At 53.7% G+C, this 15308-nt stretch overlaps 1 protein-coding gene across 1 annotated transcript; it reads right to left on the bottom strand.

The window, feature by feature from the left end:
- Nucleotides 1-814: 814 nt before the first annotated feature.
- Nucleotides 815-7396, bottom strand: PKS1 (Type I Iterative PKS; the record flags this gene model as incomplete). The annotated part of the gene is made up of 3 exons (XM_049352254.1): nt 815-859; nt 913-7072; nt 7119-7396. 3 exons carry the CDS (start codon nt 7394-7396, stop codon nt 815-817), a joined length of 6483 nt encoding a protein of 2160 aa, XP_049213725.1.
- Between the last annotated feature and the right edge of the window lie 7912 nt (nt 7397-15308).

The following is a 15308-nucleotide window of genomic DNA, read 5'->3' as shown; positions in this document are numbered from 1 at the left end:
CTGCAGCCACCTGGGTAAATAGATCAGAACACCCTTGGTCCCGGCGGAGAGAACTGTCAAAGGCGTGGCAAGACATGGATGTGGGTTGTTGGTGGGACCTGGGGTGGTTTCACGTCTACGCGGGTCTACGATCATGTACAGGGTTGATTCGGAGATGGCGCTGTCATGCAAGCAAGTAACTGGAGGTATTACATGTCGATTACATATAGGGTCGTGGGGGTGATATTTGGAATCCCAACAAATGCAGAGACCATGAGCCTGGGCTTGAGGCTCTTCATGAGACCATGGTTGTCGGACTGTGGAGCCGGAGGCAGTTCTCAGGGGTCAATGTCTTGACTGGGTGGCCGAATCTTGGGGCTATAATCAAGTCACCTATGCGAGAGCAAAGAAGGCAGAGTGTGGAAGTAGCACTGAGGAAGTAGGACAAGGCGAGCAAAGCAGCACTGCCATGGTGGTGAGGCGAGGCTGAGGGTCATGAAGGGCAGACGAGGCAATATCACGATGCAATGAAGACCAGATGTTATGAACAAACCCTTGCCATTATGGGTAAACCAAGCATTAAGTACAGTGTAAAATCATAACGTGCGTGAACATGAGAAAAAGCGCAGCGTGTGCGTAAAGTAAAAGACAAATGAAGCCACAAGAAGGTAAAATCCCAACGCCATCAAGTCATGACAGCTTCGCCAGCGCCATGCCAAAGACAAGTAACCGAGAGCCCAACGCCAACATCTCGATATTCAACACTTGAACAAAGGAGATGCATGCAATTTGCGATATACACAAAGTCTATGAGGGAATGAATGCGAGTCAAAGCTTATAGCTTGAGACCTTGCTGGATGAGCTTGCCTAGTGTGACACCCTGATATGCTGTTAGTATGTCGTTGAGGAGATGGTAGGAGTGGAGTAACTTACGTGCTCACCCTTCATCATAGTGAAGTGGTTACCGCCCATGACGGCGTATTGGAAGTTCTCCTTGGGGAGGAGCTGTGCCCAACCGTTGTCGGAGAAATCGGTACGGTTGTTGAGCAGCCACTTCATGGGCGCTGGGTCCTCTCCCTCACCTGGGGGAGGGCGGGGGTCCTCAGGGTTGGGGCAGACACCGTCGGTGCACCAGATGGCGAGGACAGGAGGGGCGATTCTGGGGTTCATGGGCTTCGGGTCGTAGTCCTTGAGGTTCTGGATAGCGGACGCGAAGTGAGGAAGAAGCCAAGAGGGAGTACCGCCGGGCTTGCCAGTACCGAGAAGGCCTATCTGATCGAAGAAGATGTGGAGACGAGCGGGGAGAGGGTCAAGAGCGACAGGGCATGGGGCATCGATGAGAACGAGGTTCTCAACTTGCTCTCCGGAGTTGACGAGTTGCTGAGCAACCTCGTAGGCCATGACACCACCAGCGGACCATCCACCGACGATGTACGGGCCCTGAGGCTGACGACGCTTGATCTCAGAGAGATACAGGCGAGAGACACCTTCAACACCACAGCTCCACTTCTCGGGGCACTTCATGAACGGGCAGTTAAGTCCGTACACAGCCATGTCGGTAGAGATGTTGGGGATGGAGATGTAACTGGTTGCGCTGCCGGAGCCATCAGGGACCAAGAAGAACTTCTTGGTGGCGATCTTGGGGTTACCCTGAAGGAGGACAGAGGTGGCCGGGGGAAGGTGGGAGACATCAGGAAGGGAAGCGAGCTTCTTGTTCACCTCAGCGAGTTGAGGGGGTTGGGCCGAAACCTTAGCAGCGGGTTTGGCAACCTTCGCCTGCTGCTGCGGCTTGGGGCGCATATCAAGAGCAGTCTCGATGTCTTTGATGGTGACATTGACAGTGAGAAAGTCAGCAGGAAGATCACGACCGGTAGCCTCGCGCATGGAGCCGAGAATGGTGAGACTCATGAGGGAGTCCATGCCAATGTCAGTGAGGTCGAGGTCATCGGTGATCTCAGAGACATCAACACCCATCTCTTCGGCGACAAGCTTGCGCGCGAGACTGGCGCCAGCCTCGGTGGAGGTCTTGACTTCTTCCTCGCCATCCTCGCTACCTGCTGAGCTGGCGGGTGTGTCGTCATTCTCTTCGGCAGCCTCGAATGGGGTGGAGTCGGAAGGCTCATCGGAGGTATCGGAGGAGTCGTCCTCAACAACGACAGCGCCATCGTATTGAGAGAAGTGCTTCTTCAATTCTCCGACCGTGGAGCAGTCAGTGAAGAGAGTAGAAGGAATGTCCATGTCAAGGTCCTCGCGGAACCTGGCGGAGATGGTCAGAGACAGGAGGGAATCGACACCGAGGTTCTCGAATGCAGCCTCGTCGACCAGCTCAGACATGTCGACATCGATCTCTTCAGCCACGATCTTCATGACCTTGGAGGTGACACCAGCGGGGGCGGCAGTCTTGACAGCCTTCGCGGCCTTAGCAGGCTTAGCGGCGGCTTTAGCGACAGGCTTGGCTGCCTTGGTGGCCTTGACTGGTGCAGCAGCGGGAAGCGCCTTGGGGGCAGGCTTAGCGGCAGCCTTACCGGCGGGGGCAGCAGCGGCCTTGCCAGAAGGTGGCATCATGATGTTGAGAGCGCGACGGGGGATGTTCTGGAACTTGAGGCCCATGACCATACCGATGATCTCAGCGCCGTCCATGATGTAGACATCACCGACGGAGATGTTGCCAGGAGCAGGCTGCATGCGGACGTAGGAGCGGTACTTCTTCTGGGGCGAAAGCTTTCCTGCAATCTTGATCGATCCCCATCCGTGCGAGATGTAGACGGAGTTCTCAGAGTCAAGATGGTCGGAGGCATTGACAATGAATCCCGAAAGATGTGCCAGAGAGTCGATCCAGTATGGTGAGCACAAGAACTCTCCGTCGGCCGCAGTGGTCTGGAATTGGACCTGAGCGGTGGCTTCGGTCTCCTTACCGTCAAGGATGACTTCTTCCATGCCGCGGTAGTTGTCGGCGTAAGTTACAAGGGCCTTGAAGAGCTTGTAAGCCATGCCACGGAGAACCTTGTGGGCGGCACCAGTCTGGAGCTTCTGCTCGAGGCTGTTGATCTGAGCTTGCACCATGTACTGAATGCGACCCCACTCTTCCTTCCAGGCGTCGATGGACTCGTACTTGACGATACCGACAGCATGCTCAGCAAGGACCTTGGAGCCATCGGCAGAGACAGTGCGGAAGGTAATCTGGACTTGATCAGTCTCTAGATCTGCGTTACCCTCAATCTGCAAGTGCTGGCCACTGGCTGGAGGAGGGTACTGAGGAATAAGGGTCTTGGTGACCTCCATGGAGCAGACGTTGAGGCCAGGAGTGGCGGTGCCAGGACGAAGCTGCTGGTAGAGATAGTCCGCGACAGTCATGGCCTGGTCAGCGTAGAGAGAAGAAGGCGTAAGAGGTGTACCATTGACCTGATGACCAGTGATGGTGGCCTTCAGCTTGGGGTCAGAAAGATCTGACTGTACGACGACAGTACCAGAGTTGGCGTGGAGCTCTTCCCGAACGATCTTGTGGCAGGAGGTAGTGGACAACTTGGATGGAGCATCCATAGCTGGCGCAGCCTCAGTGGCCTTGACGGCGGTGGGAGCTTCAAGGACCTCGCCCTTGGTAAGGGTCCAGTTGTTGTGGTAGTCGAGCCAGTACTTCTTGGAGTCGAAAGCGTATGTGGGAAGAGTGTACATCTCATGTGCATCATTGAACTTCCTGTGGTACTCGTTGAAGTCGACGTAGACACCAGCAAGGTAGAGGGTAGTGATGCTGTTGGAGAGAGTCTTCCACGGGTCCTCGTTGCGGCGGAGAGATCCAGCTGCGACAGGTGCTCCACCAAGGGAAGACTTCACCATGCCACTGCAGACAGGATGAGCACCGACTTCGAGCCAGGCAGTCTTAGCATCGAAGAGCTTGTCATTCTGACCAGTCGTGAGAGCGGTCCAGAAGTTGACAGTCTCACGGGCGTGGCGGGCCAGGTAATCCGGACCAATGATGCCAGCCTCGCGGATGATCTCGCCAGTGAGAGGCGACATGACCGGAACGACGGGGGCGTTGAAGGTGACAGATGCAGCTGCGGCCTTGAACTTCTCGAGGATGGGCTCGACCTGGGCTGAGTGGAACGCGAAAGGAACGTTCAGCTTCGTGGCCTTGAAGCCCTTGGATGCGAGCGCCTCGTTAGTGGAGTCTACCAGATCAACGGTGCCACAGAGAACAGTCTCTTCGGGACCGTTCATGCAGGCGATCTCAGTCATCTTATCTCCGAGAGCGGCGGTGATAGCTTCAACGCTGCCCTTGACGGCAAGCATGCCGTGAGTGTTGGCAGTGCACTCCTGTTCGAGGAGTTGAGCACGACGACCGACGAGGAGAACCATGTCGCTGGCAGAGATGACGCCGGCAACGTGAAGAGCAGCGTATTCACCGAGACTGTGACCAATGACAGCTACTGGCTTGACGCCCCAAGAGGCCCACATGCGAGCGAGGGCAACCTGAATGCAAGCCATACCAAGCTGGACGACGACCGGAGAAAGAGTCGCGACGTCCGTACCTGTCAAGAGAGGAAGGATGGATGGAAGGTCATGCATGCGGGCAACCTTGTCGAGCTGATCGATGTCGATCCTGAAGGTCTCGAGATCTTCGTAAAGCTTTTGACCGAGACCTGTGTACTGGGATCCTTGACCAGTGAAGGTGAAGGCAGTCTTGGTGGGAACCATGGGAAGGGGGCTGTAGGTGTCCTTAATCTGAGCCTGGAGACCGTCCTTGACCTTGGAAATGTCGGACACACAGAATGCGACGCGGTAGTTGTGCTGAATGCGGCGAGCAGTGGTGGTGTATGCCAGGCTGGGGAGAGTGACAGAGGGAGTCTCATCGAGGAATTGCATCAGGTTGTTGATGTTCTTCTTGAGCGAGGAGATGGACCTGGCGCTGACAGTCACCATGTGCATGGTGCGGGGGTCAACACCCTTGGGGGCCTCAGGAAGAGGCGCATCCTCAAGGATGACGGCAGTGTTACCACCGGCAGCGGAGAAGTTGTTCAAGAAGATCTTGCGCTTCTCAGCACCGTTGCGGGGCCATGGAACTTGGGTGGTCGAGATGTGGACATTGCGCTGGCCGAGATCCTTGGGGAAAGTCTTGTTCATGACACCCTTGATACCAACATTGGCAGGAATGGCGTTCTTCTTCATCATCATCAAGACCTTGACCAAGGAGTTGATACCAGAGGCAGCTTCTCCGTGACCAATGTTAGCCTTGATCGCACCCAAATGGAGGGTTTGTTCAGGGCGACGCTGGCGGTGGCGGGGTGCAAAGGCGTTGGTGACGGAAGTCATCTCGATACCGTCACCGGCCTGAGTACCAGTTCCGTGCATCTCAACGTAGCTGATGTCATGAGCATCGACACCGGCGTTGGAGAGGACCTTGTTGTAAAGGTACTCCTGCGCTCCGGCGTGGGGATGGGTGATGGACACAGCCTCAGCGCTGTGGTTGGTAGCGGCGCCAAGAATACATCCGAGGATGTTGTCCTTGTCGGCAATGGCGTCTTCGTAGCGCTTGAGCACCACTGAACCACAACCATCACCACGGCAGTAACCATCGGCGTCGTTGTCATAAGTCTTGCAGCTGCCAGTCTTCGACAAGAACTGGCCCTTGCTGAGACCGGAGAAAATGTCGGGGTTGGTAAGGACGTTCAGACCTCCAGCACAAGCGGTGTCGCAGTCACCAGCCCAAAGCGAAGTGCAGGCAAGCTGGATGGCAGCGAGCGAAGACGAACAGGCAGTGTCAACGCTGTAGGATGGGCCGGAGAACTTGAAGTAGTAGTTGATGCGACCGGGCGCGAAGGCGCGCACACCACCAGTGATGAAGTAGGTGTCAATGTTCTCAGCTGCGTTGATCTCACGCCAATCGTCGGAAGTCTGACCGTAGAAGGTACCGATGCGCTCGAGCTTCGTCGACGGGGTGCGGTTGGGAACGTATCCAGACATCTCGAGAGCCTCGTATGCGGTGGTAAGGGCAAGACGGCCCATAGGGTCAGTCTGGGCAGCCTCACGAGGAGACATGTTGAAGAAGCGGGGGTCGAATAGACCAGGCTCATCGATGAAGCAACCGAAGGGCGTGTGGCTCTTGTTCTTGCCCTTGCCAGTAGGATCGCAGTGAGCCTTTGCGTCGAAACGATCCGAAGGCACCTCGCGATGGACGTCGAGACCCTTCTCGAGGAGGTCCCAGAGTGCATCAGGGTTGGCAGCACCGGGGAAACGACCCGACATGCCAACGATGGCGATCTTGTCATTTTGGGTGCGACCGCGGCTGTCATGCTCAGCGGCCACCCAGGAAGTGTGATCGCGGGCTGTGACCGATGACTGTCCACCACTCTTCAGCGCGGAAACAAGGCTGTTCGTGATGGAAGTGACACCGATAGCGGATACGGAGCAGTCTTGGCTAGATGTAGCAGTGACCTGAGACACAACCTCAGAGAGCAAGTTGTCCCATCGAACTGACTCAACAAGGATCTCGCTGAGCGCAGTTCGGATGAGGTCCAATGTGCTGGTGGCAGTGTGGCACTCTCCGGTAGAAGCGGAGTGCACCAGAGAAAGCGGACGGAATTGCTGCAAATGCCTGGTAGCATCCTTGTCGAGAATCTGGTCGATATCGGCCTCAGTGTAAAGGTGGGCAGCATGGTAGGGAGCGTAAACCGGGATGGATACCCGAGTGCAGCCCTTGAAGGCGTCACTCTGGAGCAGGCGCTTGGTGGTGGAGGGCGGGCCGCTGATGGTCAGAGCCATGGTGCTAACGGCGCTAATGTAGGCTTGCGCCAAGGTCGGTATCCGCTGCTCCTGGTGGAACGCAGTAATTGCGTCTTTGGCGGCCTTCTCGGAAATGCTAGTCACGATGGTGGACCATGTCTCCTTGGGAACAGGAGTCTGCTCTAGCGCCTCCTTTGCGGCACCAACGACGGTGCCGGTGCGGAAAGCGATGCGGACGGCCTCAATGGCGAGGGGAAGAAGCTCGCTCAGGGATCGCGCGGAGGCAACAACAGATCCTGCGAGCAGACCAGTGCAAAGACCGACTACTCGTGTGTTTGCCGGGTTCTTCAGGTCTGAGGGATTCTCGGCATAGTATCTAGACAGTTAGCATAGTTGGCTATGATGCGCAGGTAGGTACTGACCCAATGTAGTGCGACAGCTGCGCAATGGTGACCATGCAGCTCTCTAGCTGAGGAACCTTCAGTCCCTTAGCATAGTATGCTTCGATAAGATCCCATGTTGTCAGAAAGTTGGGAATTTGGTCTCGCTGTGTTCGTGGCAGCTTCTGCACCTCTTCGCGGACTACTTGACTGACTCTGTCGAGAAAGCTCGTCAGGGTCGAGTTGTTCTTCCAGGTGCAGGCCTTCCGCAGGAGCGGGTACTGGTCGGCGGTTTGGTCTCCGAAGATGAGGACGTTCATGATGGCAAGGGTATAAAAGAATTAATAAAAAGTTGGAAAAATAGTAGAAGTTAGTGCCGTATAAGGCAAAAGATCCTCACTGAAGGAGGATGTGGTGGTCGATGGATGGACTTCAAGGTTGAGGTATGGCAAGGGTATTCGATGGAGAATGGAACTCTGATCCAGTAGAGAAGTATGGTACTTGGTGTCTGGGTAGTGGCCCAAGAAACTGGATGAGAATGGATGGGATTGAAAGTCTCTTGGGTCTCGAGGTGCTCCTATATGTATAGGACTAGGAGGGGATGATAGGCGTAAGATGTCAAGAAGGTGGTCAGGGCGTGAATCGCGCGATGACAAGCACAGTGGATGCCGGATCTGTAACATCCATGTATTGCGGAACGAAGTACTGCAGAAACATATTGACGTGAGAGCGAGAGTGGACCGCGGACCACTTCCTGTCTTGGATAGTCCAGCCATGCTCCGAGGGTTAATGGCGTGCAGGTGCCGGGTATGTCGCCGAGTGCCTCCATACCTATTGATAGATGGCGCATGCTAAGTGTGGAGACCAGCGGCTGAGGTATTGAGCCAATGCGTCGCGGATGATAGCAAACATGAGACGTGGGGACCTGGATAGTAGGGGCGCTGTCTCAAATTCGGGGTTAGTGTGTCGGATCCCCTCCCATAAGCCGGGGTCGATAGACATGGCGTCCGTGGGTTCTACTATCAATTACAGCATCTTCCAAGCGAGTTCAGGCTTAGGTGTATGCAGTCAGGATGAATTGATGATGGTAAAGTCGACATGTCGAAGCTGTTCGCAGCAAACCCTGTCGATGTCCATGCTTAGTACTACAGGCACCAAGCAACTGTTGGGTCTGTAAGTCTACCAGGTTCCTCGTGGTGTATCCGTGTCATGCCCTCGTGGCTAATTGTGTTGTTCGGGTCGTCGACACGTTGAACCGAAGTATACCAAGCGATGCTAGGCCAAACCATGGTGTTGATAAGCCAGGAGGCAATATGATACGGCTGCGGATACCAGAAGCTACCGAATCTCAGTCAGCGTCTCGTCAAGCATGCGCCAAATAGAGTGGTTCCACAGCGTTGCAGACGTCAATCAAGCTTCTGGAGTCCCCGCTCGGACTCGTACCTAGGTGGAGGTGCTTGCTGGTAAGGGCTAGCAGGAGGCAAGGCCCACGTCTCGGAAACTGGAAGTCGCATACTCGCACAGAGATCGTCGGAGCGCCAGCTCATCGGGCTGGCCTATTCGGGTTGGTCTGCGAATAAACACATAGGGCAAAACCATTCTTTGGGAGAAAAGTGGATGTTTGACCATGGTGGGGTCTAGGCGTCCAAGCCATCAGCCACACAGTGAGCGCCGTTGACGAACTGCTCGGTGTATCTGCATGGCGCTCTCCCAGTGCGGAATCAGATCGCTGTAGGCTGAGGGATCTTCTTGCTGCGTGTACTACAGTCAGCTCAACTCAGATTCCGGTGTCCCTGTTATCGGCGCCACAGGCGGTAGTCCGGGCGTATAAGGTAGAGCACCCAGTCTAGAGATTACTAGGGTATCTCTGAGCACATCACGGCAGATCCGGGCGGTCCTCGCTTGTTTCCGTGCGTCTCCTGGCGTTGGGTCGTGGTCGAAACGAACGGACTGCAAGCTCGGACGGACGTCGTGAGAACGCGGTCGCGAGGCGTGACGTCCCCTGTAGCATCAATGGGGACTGGCTGGAGGCTGTTGATGAGCTTCGTGGCGCGGCTGGGCCACCCGCGACAGCGTTATCGAGCGTGCTAGAGATGAGCGTGTTCGTGATTACGAGGTGACGTTCATCACGGAGAGCGGAGAACCGAATAAGCAAATCCGCCAACGATCGACAGTGCGTTTTCTGCCACCCCTCACCGCCGCCCACACGTGTCGCCCGCTACCCAGCCACACCTGGCCAACCGTCTGCCACGCCTGTCCCTGACAGCAGCCAGATGCATACCGTCGTGCGAGACTTCATGTTTGACGCTGAGAATAGAACCTCACTTTGTGGATCTCGTTTTGCTACTCTGCGAAACGCGACGGTATGTGGAGTTCGTTCGCGTCGCGAATCGCGTAGCCAATCGCATGTATTGCGAGGCGCAAAGTTAAATCGCCCTGGGTGCTTCGAGAAGCCCTGAAATGGTTCCTCTCGACTCACGTTTCACGCTCTCTTCGACGCCCCAAAAGGACCATCGACTCTGTTTGGCACCATGTCGCAGATTATATCGAGTGGTGCTAGGCGCTCAGGTCACTTTTCCTTTTCTACAAGACGCTTTTTCCCCTTTCAGCACATACCCACCGCATCTCCTTCTCTTTTCTTCATTGGAGTTACTTTTCCCCCGCTGCATTGATAGCAGCACTCAGGAACGGCACGTACCCGCGTATAAACACCAACAGCATGAAAAAAGGGGTACAGTGCATGTGATGCAGTTCCACTTCCAATGGTACCTATACTATCAAGTGTCAAACCCAGCTACATACTCTTGATGCGCGCTGCTAGTCCGAGAACATTCCCTTCTGCTAGCGACCGAAGAGTCGCCAGGTGTATCCTGCAGAGCATGGACTTGGTCAACAGCTCTCTCAACAACTACAGGCGAGCATGTGATAGATGCCCGTGTGCTCGCAGGCTATCAGCCAGCTGTTCTACACATTAGCACAGTCGACAGATGCACCACGCACGCTGCAGCTGTAGCGCCGGCCCCACGTCGACCAAAGTTCTTGTCCGGATACATGCAGCGGTACATTGTTGAGAAGAAGGTCCCAACTTTACACGTATCTCTCCACCGTAGAACTAGTCTTGACTGTTAATTTCCCTACCGCCACTACTTCAAGATGCATGATGCTCACAGCAGCAGCCGGATGCTGCACCGATTATGCGTAGCGGGATCAGTATCCACCACAGCCCTTGTCGTGAAAGCAGACTACGGACTGCCATCAACCGATCCTGCAATGCAGCTTGTGGGTATATGCTTGACAGACTTTGCTTACAGCTGGCATCGACTCAATGCCGCAACAGTGATCAACGCGCTCGCCAAATCGTGGCCTCATACAATCATCATCTCGAAGATCGCGACCAGCTTAGACATCTCATATGGACAATTGGTGGGACAGTCCGGAACGTTTGTGTTAGCGTAACGGGAAACGTACAGGGCTCCGTCTGGCCTCATGTCAAGCTCAGCAAATCCCGAAGCAATATTGATGCACACGGGAAGTAAAGGCGGAAGTTAGGAAGAAGCTCGGAAAGGGGCAGTACATTGCGGTATTTGTCCATGTGCCAGTAAGCAAAACTCATCGCTTTGAGGTTAGAAAGTCTCGTGCTCAAAGATATCTTCATCTCGTGACCAGCCGTGCCGGAACCGACTCACTCTTCAAGCCCGTTCGACGACGACTCCAGATAGGCGTTAGATCCTTGCCGTAGCTGGCTAACCCCGCCACCACTGGGAGCATCATCGAAGACTTAGTGCTTCCTCGCTATCTCAACGCAACAAGTTCCCCAAGCGAGGCAATATTCGTCTAGTTCGACGACTAACGGGCCGTAGAGGTGACAAGGGCGGGCCGAAGGCAACGGCAAGATCGATGATGCGAGCATTTTGTGTGCAACCCATACAGTCGACACACGCATCTATCAGCCTGGCTGTTTTGGAGCCAGAAACCAGTCCAAATCAACGAAGCGTAAGCATCTGACGACAACAGGCATCATCAATGTCGAAGGATTCCATAATCCAGGTCTCGAAGGTCAGATCTGGCACAACGACACTCCGTAGTTTGTTCTAGCGCGCGGAGCTTTCTTCCGCGATCAGCGAACACCCCACGAGAAGACATGGGAACGAGCTGCAGCATCGTTAGCGCCCCTTTTATCCAAGTGCAGCAAGTGCCAGCGGCTAAAGCGATCGCTTAGGATCCGCTTGATCTTGGTTGGATCTTGAAACAATAGCGTGGCGGCGAATGACGACGAGGCTTAGCGCACCTTCGCGCCGGACCGTTGCTTCAATAGCAAGATCCAGAATCACCGATATCAGTAATTTTGCCTCAAACGCAGGGACGGTGTTAGGGCATGGTTTCCAAGGTTTGCTGTAGATTATTTTACTGCTGCGAGGCTGATCGTGTCTGCGACCATCGCTAACGACCTCGGGTAGCTCTGGATAACGTATCCCACAAGCACTTAATGCACTAAACGTCCAAAGGAGGGACTGCCTGCAATTGCATGGATAATGGGAATGAATGATGTTCTCGATGCCCACACAAAGTCATTCTGCAAGTCACTGAGACTTACTCGTTGACTGTCCAACAATTAAATCCACTTCGTCACGTCATGACAGCCTATAACCATAGTCTTGCACAGTGCCAAAGATCGCCAGAATATGAGTCGCATCCATGTGAAGAGACAATTGTTACGTGCTATCTTGCATTAGTTCAAAGCAAAACCTCTCGAAATCAGACACCGAATTTCCTCCACGGAGACCGAGAATCCCATGATGAAAGCTCTTCTCCATCCACAGCGGCTTTGATAGCCGTCTATCACAGTCCGAACCGATCCCAGCATAGGGTGGGGCCGCTGTACAAGTAGGCATACGCCCGACCCCTTCCATTGAGTTACTATCGGTCATGATAATAACAAGATTGGGCAAAGTCACATGGGTAATGGTGGAGAGCTTTAATGGAGAAGCGTTGCGTTCGGAGTGGGTCATCATGTTCTGAAGGCTATGTGCTAGAATTCGAGGCTGCAAGTAGTTGTAATTGCATATTCAGTGACGATAATGACCATCAAGCCGGTGCACAGTGGAGTTGTAAGTTCCTTCCGGGTTTCATCGGCGACCGAAAGATTTCCCGTACCTAGATGCCGACAAAGGTGTAGAATTTCGGTGTTACAATGGGACGAAGAATCCAACTACAAATTTTTGTAATACCTTTTCCAGGGTTAGCAGTACTTTTGCTCCCCGTATGTCAATATTCGACGCCATAATGCGAAGGATGATTGCCAATTCCACATGCTTAAATATTTTTAGGCGCTGCAACGTGGCTAGGTATCTAGGTGGCTATCTGGTTGTTCAAGAGCAACGGGAACAGCACGTTTAGATGACGGTGTAACATGTACACGACGCCGTCATAGACCTACTGTAGTTCAGTCAGCAGCTCCTAGAGTGTTGATGCGGACTGAATTGAGCCTTTCCAAGCATCACTACTCCCTTGTTGTGTCCAAAAGGAGGCTTGTCACGAAAAGCGCATGTACACAGCATTTTCGTCAGGCCGTACATCGTGAGAATGCATGAGCCATCTCACCGCTGCATCGTGAGGCAAGTCGAATAGTGAGTGATCACCGTGCTTGTAGCACTGTGGGCTTTATTCATTTCTAGTGTAAATCGTCTTCATGAGTCTTCAGACATTATCGTGCCGTAGCGACGCTGCATGCAACGCTTTCAAGGTCCGATGCTTGTACTACCCGATCTGGTATCACGGTACGGCATCCATCGACTGCATCATGACGCCTTCGACCCCTCGGGCGGACCTTCTGTGCCATGGAATTCTGAGACCCGTGGACAGTTCGTAGCACCGTGTGCTCAAGGGAAGCCACGCGCGTGAGCACTGAGCCACGTTGAAGCTATGCATCAAATCTCGTGGTGCATAATCTAGCTCGTTACACGACTTGAAGTCATGGTCGTGCGAGCGCAAGTAGCGGCGTTTGACAGCGGCTCATCATCTCCGTCAGACTGCGGAACAAGCGATGGTTTTGATACCTATAGGTACGATGCAGGGTCTGCTCTGGCTTCACAAATCTGTGTAATGGTTTCAATACCGCGTAACTTTCGGTGCCTCGGTATGCTTGGAATGTGAACGCGGACACGATCATCCTACAATCAACCATCCGGAACGCTGCTCCGTTGCATGCGAAGCCACATCAGATGTCGTGGTACTGCCTGTCGCCAGCAATATGACCCCGGGCTCTGGACTCGATGGACAATGGAGCATGCTACCGCAGCACCTCGCGTGTTCTTCTTGATTCTGGGATAGGCAAGTTTGGCTTCGGCATGATGTTCGTGTTACTATAGTGATGAGTACACTCCTGATATAGCAAACGGGGCAAGGATGTAGGCGACTCGGTAAACCCGTTCGCAGCCCTGATTTAGTACATTGCACATTCGCATCGCAGGCCGCTTGCGAGATTGTGACTGCCTGGGGATCCGGATTTTTCATGCGCGCACATTACGGGATAAATGCAATGAAAGGGAGAAGAACGCAAGTAAGACAATATACGTACTGGAGCCGCAGTCGGCAAAGTTGGCTCGTCGACAAATCATGGATAGAAATTGAGAATTTAGATTGCGCGACCATCAGAGACAAGTACCGACCCGGCGAGGCCCTCTCGGTCCGCTTTCCAGGAGCCGCGTTTGAGGGTAAAAGCGTGATACGAGGATTTCGCTTCCGCTGCACTGGTGCAGTCCCTGCTGATAAAGAAGTATAGCAGACAAGAACAGCCACAATCATATAAACCGCTTACTGCACCTGAATACCATATCTTCAAGCGATTAAGATAGCGACTGCATGACAGCGTAAGAATCGCGAGTTGAGGATAATGCGTCGTCCGAGATAAGGCATGTACTTAATCTAGCATAAAACCGTGGCGTGATACCGTGAGGCTGTAATGTAATCTTGCTCCCTTGAGAATCACGGCCAGCTCACTTACCATCGTCTACGACCATGCGTTTAAGTAGGCATGATCTACCCACGATAGGCCGCAGCTTGTATACTAATCTTCCCTTTGAACACAGATCTAGACTCGCTCTTTCCAACGGATATGGCAAGAAGATTTTTCGTCTGCGCTAGAGAGCGCTCGCGACTAGAAGATCAACCTCAGTTGTGCCAGATCCAGCTCGCAGCTGACCTGCTTCGCTGAGATGGCAACCATATGGGTGGGATGGATTGTCGCGTTTGTTGTGTGCACGCCGAGTCTTCACATCCATCTTCCTTTTAACATGTGAACATGAAGACTGAGATCATGTCGTCGTCTACACACACACACTGGTGGGTTAGGGCAAGCCTAGAACACGCTCTGAACGCCACAAAGAACACAAGCATCCGCTGTCAAGAGCACTAGTGAGCGCCTAGCAGCGGGAGCTTCCTTGCGAAGTTTGGGTGTGCTGAGCAAGAAGCTGAGCCGTGGTGACATTATGAAATCGCAATCATGAGCCAGAAGCTGAGCGCAAAGCTGACGGCCATCGTATGTTGCCTTGCAATGCCATCGGAGAGATTGTGGAGACTAGTGAGATTTGGTGATGCTTAGAGCCCGATAGCGAAGGAACACATTACAACTAGATGTGCATCCGTATAGTAGTGCAAACTCGCGGAAGTAACGCAAGCGCGAGGCCATTTCCTAGACAGGCATAGCAGATCGTACTAACAGATTCGATAGGGCTTCCGCACAGTGTGCAAGGTTGTTTGGTTGGGAATAATGCCGAAGAGCGTTGCGGTATTCCGTGACCCACGGAGCTCCTCCAGCTGCAGGTAATCCTCTAGAAATTCCTTGCCAAACAAGACGTGGCGAGATGCGCGAGTCTCGTACGAAGGCGGACCTACCAGGGTCAATTTGAATGTCGCATTGCATACATCCAAAGCATTCCTCGATTACAGCTGACAGATGCGCAGCAAGTGGTGTGATTCCCGACAGCCTGTTGCTGTTGCCCCAATGGGAGCAGTCTGACCGAACGCGTCTTGTACCCGCAGGCTAAAGGTTTAAGCCACCTCGACTTCCTTGGTAAACGTTCTGGCGCTGCTTTCTTGGTATTCATTGTCGCCCTTCTGCGGCTTGCGGCTTGCCGTTTGAGATTGCTGGTGAGTAGATCCCCAGAATCTTGGAATGAGGGGAGTTTGCAGTCTGTTAGCGCAACCGCTGAGAACGCTAGCATCTATTGGGAG

Source organism: Alternaria viburni (assembly GCF_023758015.1).
Source record: "Alternaria viburni strain BMP 2772 chromosome Unknown scaffold_5, whole genome shotgun sequence".
Lineage (NCBI taxonomy): Eukaryota > Fungi > Ascomycota > Dothideomycetes > Pleosporales > Pleosporaceae > Alternaria > Alternaria viburni.
Note: the sequence above shows the minus strand (reverse complement) of the source record. Positions and strands in the feature narration are given on the sequence as shown.